Source organism: Momordica charantia (assembly GCF_013281855.1).
Source record: "Momordica charantia cultivar OHB3-1 chromosome 9 unlocalized genomic scaffold, Mcharantia_2.0 BLBB01000009.1, whole genome shotgun sequence".
Taxonomy (NCBI): Eukaryota; Viridiplantae; Streptophyta; class Magnoliopsida; order Cucurbitales; family Cucurbitaceae; genus Momordica; species Momordica charantia.
This window is the reverse complement of record NW_028275167.1, coordinates 21,881,855-21,888,994: the sequence shown is the minus strand read 5'-3', so window position 1 is coordinate 21,888,994 and position 7,140 is coordinate 21,881,855. Positions and strand designations below refer to the sequence as shown.

Here is a 7,140-nt window from a genome sequence, read left to right as displayed (position 1 = left end):
TTTACAACTCATCGTCACGTTACATTTCCATCTTTACTGTAACGAAAAAATTGACAGAAGGATTATAGTGTGAATCAATTGTAAGTATTACGGTAAAAATAAAAATTATTTTGAAACGATTGAGGCATAATTGACACCTAAATAAAGATTTAGTGTAATTTTTGTTATAGTTTAACCTATATTTTATTTTGGTCCCAACTTTCAATATATCTCATTTTAGTTCATGACATTTTAAAAGGCATTCTATTGTACTTTAATGAGTAATAGCGTGAAAAGTACTTTTCTTTTTATTATCTATAGTCGCGTTGTTTGGTGGAGTTGCATTCCACGTGATTTGAACCCAAGACCTCAAGGATATTACTTGAGGTCCAAAGCCACCTAAAGTGCCATCTATCCCTACACTCCCTTTATTTTAGCTCAACCATTTTTTACTTTTATTTAAAATTTCATAAGGTTATGGTTAGCTAATCAAAAGTGATTTCAAAAATTCTATAAATATACACTAGAAAACTCATAAAATGATTTGAGGAGAGACACTTAATTAATAATTCTTCCAAAAAGTGTTTATCAAAGAAGACATTTAACTTAATATTCTTTTCAAAGAGTATCTCAAACTCGTCATTGTGTCAATAACAATCCGCCCTAGCCAATCTAGAATAATCTTTAATACATGCTCATATTCATCACGTTAGAGCTCATATAGCCACACGTTATACATTTAATTAAAAAATTAATGACAACGGTAACAACGAGAACCTAATATTAATGATTATAATAGACATTTTGAATGCTGAAGATAAAATAAAGATTCCAATCAATTTCAAGTTCTCTGGGCACGGGCACGTAGTTCATTGGTTCAAAGAGACCAAGATAAATTTTCCATATGTTTCCTTAACAACTAAATATAGTAGGGTCAGACAATAAGATTAGTCAAGGTATTGCGACTCGGACATTCAAGAATATATTAAAAAAAATCAATTTCAAATAAAAAGATCAAACACATCATTGTAAAGATTGAACATGATGTATATCTATATATATAATATGACTACATGTGTGTCTAAATTAAAAACACCATTTAGGGAGAGAAGAAAAGAAAAAAGAAAGAAAGAAAAGATTTAAGACAAAACTAGAGAAGGAGAGGCATTTTGTTGTTGATAAGATGAGCTGATAATTCCGCATGAATATGAAAGTGCAGCGGCCGACCAGCTTAGACGACAATGCGGGTCTTGTCGAGGGCGGTGGTGGTCACGCGCTCGCAGCGAGGGCACATGGTGAGGTTCGACGCCGGAAGCGGCTCGCAGCTGTGCGGTGAGATCACCGTTGGCGGCGGCGCCTTCATCGCCCTTAGCTCCTCGACCTCCTTCTGTAGTCTTTTGTTTTGCTCGGTCAATAACCCGAACCATCTCTTTAGATACTCGCACTCCATCTCCGTCTGCTTTAGCTTGCTCCTGTTTCAGCACATTTCAATGTTATTTTTATTTGGGTTTGATATTGGATTACGTTTAGTTTCTATAGTTTTAAAAGTTTAGCATCTTAAAGTTTGAAAATTCCGAGTCTAATAGGCTTGTATTTAAGATGCAGGTTTAGAAAGCCTAATTTTAAGAAAATAATATGAGAAAATGGATTTGGCGGGAGTAAATTTGAAGTTATTGTATTGAAACGACCCATGAATTTATCGAACAAACCTAGGCGTGAATATCACGGAACAAATATAGGTTTGATATCTTAAGTCAAACTCACCCAAACCGAAACCAAAACCCAAACGTAACCCTCCCCTAAACGTCTAATTAGTTTCAAAGATGTGCAACAAGAGATATCTTTTCATTGATCTTCTGAGTTGATCCTCTTTATCAAAAAGTCACATGATTTTCTAAGCTAAACATCAGCGTATCACTTTTCTTTACTACGTATAAGATAACAATATCTACAAAAATGGTTAACATCCAATATCTACAAAAATGGTTAACATCCAATAAATAATTTTAATGGATATGTTTCCAGGAATTTAACTAGATAACATAACACATTATAATGAAACTTTTAAAAGCAAAAAATTGAAACCACCATAGAAGAACTAAAAGGGTAACTTAAATTTCCATTGAAAACTTAAATCAATGAGTTGATTATCATTGATATATTTTAGAGTTATTTTCTTAATTATGTGATAATTTATTTAATTCATGCCCAAATAAATGCCTAATTAATACAAAGGAAAAGTAAATTTAATAATATACTTTGAAAAGTATGGAGTATATCATCAAATCAGTATGTTCTGACTACAAGAAATATCAATAATTGTGCCTAACAAAAAGAAGGACAAGAGAAAAAGAGATGTGAAAGTGAAATAAATGCAATTTGAAACCCTTTTACATGAAAGACAAGAACATCATTATTGTCTTCTTGGATTCTAATTATTACCAAAACAATTAAATTGGTATATAAATTTACCCTTGTCCATGCAAAATGTTTTTGCTTCACCAATTAACTTTAATTTTCTGATTTTTATTTATTCTTGTACCCATAATAACTGACATAATAATTATTTCAAACAGCTTCAAACCACATAGCATAATGACATTTTTTTCTGTTTCTTGTACCCAATTTGTAAATGTTTCCATTAATATTAAAGAAAATGAAAATTAGAAAAAGAAACATCACATCATATAATACCCAATAACAGACTTGTTAGCTTCATCTATTAATTTTATCAAAATAAGTTATGTTGATGCTAAATCTTTAGAAATCTTGAGCAAAAGGTAAAAGGATAGTTATCTCAAGAACATGATTTTATAATATTGAAATTCAGGTGAATTTGAAGGAAAAAAGAAACTTTTATATATATAGGACCAAATAATAAGAGTTAGCAATTTCGTCCATTATGTATAAACCAGCTATAAAAATTTGGTCCCTATATGTTCCGAAAGTTTCAATAGAATCTTTAAAATTGGGCTAAATCTCTCGCAAAACATCTCGACTAAATGTTATTATTGTTTTACTTGACACATTTTTCTTCAAACGTGGCAGAGAGAAACGTTGACCTAACATTCAACCTATGTGGTGGACGCATTAGGATTTGAACTAAGTAAATCGGGTAAAAGGACATTGAGCTCTAGGGTTAGAGTTTTTGATCATCAGAAAGAGGAACAGAGAAAGTGATGGAATAAAGACCTACTTTTCCGTCTAGAAATAATGAGTATAGAGCGGAGTAACTTATGTATATTATAAACATTTGTTAGATCTCTTATCTTTTTAATTACGTGAGATCTTTAACATGCCCGTCAAAATTGTGACTCTATTGGTCTCACCAATTTCGGCTTGGATCCCAATTTTTTCCCAAATACTTGTTTGAGTTTGTTGAACTTTGATACCAAAACCAATTACTAATCAGAGAAGTAGCTCATGTATATTATATATTGAAATATCTATATAGGAATTAACTTTATCCAACCTATCGGTTTAAGCTTTTGAGTTGAGTGGTGGTTTATTTATCTTTAACTCTATAAATCTTTGTTAAATCTCTATCTTTTTAACATGGATCTTTAACACAGCAACCAAATCATAACCATCAAATTAAAACTTCTAAATAACTCTAAATGATCAATTATTTAACCTAATACATATGGTAAAGTTTCATGGGTAGGGAAAAGATAGGACAAAAAAGAGACATTTAATTTAATCTAATATGGGATAGAGTAGCACACGAGGCCAAAGGGCAGCCTCGACAATGTGTTATTGAAGTAGCTAATTAAGAGTAATGGGGTAACCACATCATTACATGTTCATAATTTTGTTCACCTATTGTCTCTTGGTGGGATTGCATATCTTTGGGGGCTATAATTCCACTATTATTATTTTATAATTTCAATATTCAAGAAAGGGACAAAATAATTTTCTAGTTTAACCCTAGTTTGATTAATTAAAGAGTTGATTAATTAAAGAGTTGTTATTCAATTTGTTTGGTTATTACTTTTCAAAACTTTTTCTCTTTTGATTTTTGAATATATAATAAAAAGGTTTTAGCATAGGGTTTAAACAATATTTTAATCTATAAAGTTTCGTAAATATTATATTTTCATTTCCTAAAGTTTAAATATTCTATTTGAGTTGATGGCAAGAAAGATTATGGGTAGGATAGGACAAAATTTCAAATCTATTTTAAAGTCCGATATCTAACCAACTAGACGTGGTTTCAATATCCACCATAAATATCTAAAGGTATCGTTTGATGACCATTTGATTGTTAGTTTTTAGTTTTTTAAAATTAGATTATTTTGGTAGAATTTCAGTAGTTAGACTTTCACCTCTCTTGAAAACATATTTGAATTTTCAGCAACATTTCAAAATCAAAAATAAATTTTTGAAGATTGTTTTTTTTTTAGTTTTTTTTTTCTATATTCACGAGTATCCCGTGTAACTTGACTAATCTTACTGATAGTCACCTTACTATATTTTGTAAAAAAGGAAAACAAAAGTTTTTATCTAAGCTCAATTACTAAATGAATAGAAGATGAATTTATAATGGATTTCTATGGTAAATACTTTTTATAGAAAGATTAATAGTTTTTTAGGCATAAGTTGAAAGAACTAAAATATAATTTTTATTAAAATAAAAAAAACTAAAATATAAGGTCTTAAAATTTAGTATAGCGTAGAGACGAAAATAGTATTACCCAAACCAGAATGACAATTGATTAAAATAGGATTTAAACCTAACTCTATCAAACCATTATTTCACAACAAATTCTTCCATGCATAGTATTCACAAACATCCTTTTTGGTTTCAAATATGATTCCTTGTATCAACAAAAATCTTAAAAATATAGTTACAGTTCAACTAGATAAGGTCTATATCTTCGATAAAAAAAATAGAAGATTCAAATTCTGTTGAACTAAAAAAAATCTCGAAATTCAAAATCCATATAGTGAAAGGAGAAAAGAAGAAGATGAAGAATAACGAAATAAATTCAAAAAATCTGAAAAATCAAAGTAGAATAATGAAACACCATTTTTTTAAAAAGTTTACCCACCTGGCCCGTCGGTTCTGAAACCAAACCTCAACTTGCCGTGGCTTCAATTTCAACATTTCCGCCAGAGCTTCCTTCTGTTTCTGCAAATTAAATAAAAAAAAATAAAAAAATCTTTTCGAAATCATGCTTTCTGAGAGAAAAGAAAATGGAAAAAAGAAAAAAAGAAAAAAAGAGAGAATTTTGAGAAGTGTACTGGGTTTAAGGTATGGTTTTGTCTGAAGGTTTGTTCAAGAAGATGAGACTGTTCCTTTGTCAAACGCAGCTTCTTCCTTGGATGGCCTCCACCATTATTATTGTTACTAATTTCTTCATCCTCTTCCATGCTTCCCATCATCCATTCCTCTTCTTCCGGAGCTCGGTTCATGTCCAAATCTCTCACTGTAACGAAAATCGTGAGCATTAAATCATCCCTAAATTCAAAAGCTTAACTCCATAGATCACGATATATTTAACCCCTTGTTGAAAATCAGCACTAGACTTAATTACGTTTGGTGTCATGTTAAAATCTTTTATAGTTTGAGCAGATGGGTATATATATTATTTATTATTCTTGACGCGGTGAAAGATCAAAAATTGATTGAGATTGATAAGTGTGTACCAGAGGAAGGAAGTGACGGGAACGAATCGAAGCCGGGGACGGAGATGGTGAGGTCCAATCGGGAGGAAGCCATGGGAGCTTGTTGGTGAAGCTGTGGAAATGAAGAAGAACAAGAAGAAGCTGTTTTAACAAGAGAGAGAGAATGGTAAAGTAGAAAAGGCAAACACCAATAGAGAGGAGAGAAGAGGGTGAGAAGTCGACACAAAATGCAAAAAGGTTAAATACATATAGAGATGTAAATGGCATATCCACAGACAAATAATAACAAGAAAAGAAAAAAAGGTTCCATACTTTTATAAGTTTCATATTTATTTTGATTGGGTTTCAAACTCCTTTCAAAATATTATGTTTTTATTCTTTTTAAACTTTATATAAAAGATTATTTTTCTTTACTATTAAACTTTTTTATTTAAAAATAAACAATTTTATGTATCTGGTTCATTTATTCGATGAGTAGATATCTACGCAGACAATGATTTAAAATCATCCATAGTATAAATTAAGTGTTGACTTTAAAGTGTACTTGATATTTTTTACACCAAATTTAAAAACTAAAATAAAATAGGTAGAAGAGCTTTGAAATAAAGCATTTAAAAGTTTAGGATCGGGCTAAAATAGGTTTGGAAACCTAAACAAACCTAAAGGACAAAAAAAAAATAAAATTAGGGAACATGGTTTTCCTTTATTATTTTTGGGTGTTGATTTGGATGTTGGTGTTTGAAATTTTTAGGTTTTTCATGACTTTGATGATCAAGTCAAAAGACGACCCACTCGACAAAGGACACGTGTCAAAAGTGATGGAAAAGAATAATATATGTAGGAAAGTAAGTTACTAGTTTAGGGGTGTTTTTGTATTAAAATAATGGAAGTTTTAGGGTGGCCTAAAGCCTCAAAGTTTGGTTTGTCGGCTCAAGGACCAACTGATGAAATCATTGAGCACCCAAGCCTAAGAACACAAAGGGACTTTGGACCTCACGACTAGGAAGGCTTTTTCCACACGAAAAACTATGCATTATTAGTGAACACACATTCAAATAAAATTTGGTGTAGGAGGGAAATATCATAGAGGCAGAAGTTTCATATGATTTGATAGGATTAGAATTATATTAATATTCAGTTTCCAAATTTGGTTATCAATTATGATTTGGGTTTGATTGGGTAGATAATTTGATTGGGTGAGATCAAACTCACTAATCTCTTATTGGAAATATATGTCAATCACCGCGCACTAACCTATGCTCGTTTTGACGACCATATTTACTTTTTTTTTTTAATTTAAAAGATCCCCGCATATTATGTTTATTTTCATGGGTACTTTCCATATATATGTTTTTTCAATTAAGGCAAAACATTTCTATATTTATTAAAGATTTTATATTTCAAAATTATATTGTTTAATTATTACCCATTTTATTTAATATACTTTCTATATTTTAATTATCTTCTTCCCCTTATTTTTTCCTGTCGTTTTTTTGTTTCAATGGTAGGATACATATATACTTCTCCAAAATA

At 30.5% G+C, this 7,140-nt stretch overlaps 1 protein-coding gene across 1 annotated transcript; it reads right to left on the bottom strand.

Moving 5' to 3' along the window:
- Positions 1–952: 952 nt before the first annotated feature.
- LOC111018328 (homeobox-leucine zipper protein HOX3-like) lies at positions 953–5,838 on the bottom strand. The gene is made up of 4 exons (XM_022294368.2): positions 5,629–5,838; positions 5,224–5,408; positions 5,031–5,110; positions 953–1,451 (listed from the first exon to the last, which is right to left on the bottom strand). Exons 1-4 carry the CDS (start codon positions 5,699–5,701, stop codon positions 1,211–1,213), a joined length of 579 nt encoding a protein of 192 aa, XP_022150060.2. The 5' UTR covers positions 5,702–5,838; the 3' UTR covers positions 953–1,210.
- Positions 5,839–7,140: the final 1,302 nt, after the last annotated feature.

Excerpts from the sequence above, each read along its gene's own strand:
- LOC111018328 (XM_022294368.2), bottom strand. The coding sequence starts at position 5,701 with ATGGCTTCCTCCCGATTGGACCTCACCATCTCCGTCCCCGGCTTCGAT. Across the intron at positions 5,409-5,628 it reads CCCGTCACTTCCTTCCTCTG|TGAGAGATTTGGACATGAAC; the intron begins GTACACACTTAT and ends TTTTCGTTACAG. Across the intron at positions 1,452-5,030 it reads TTTCAGAACCGACGGGCCAG|GAGCAAGCTAAAGCAGACGG; the intron begins GTGGGTAAACTT and ends GTGCTGAAACAG.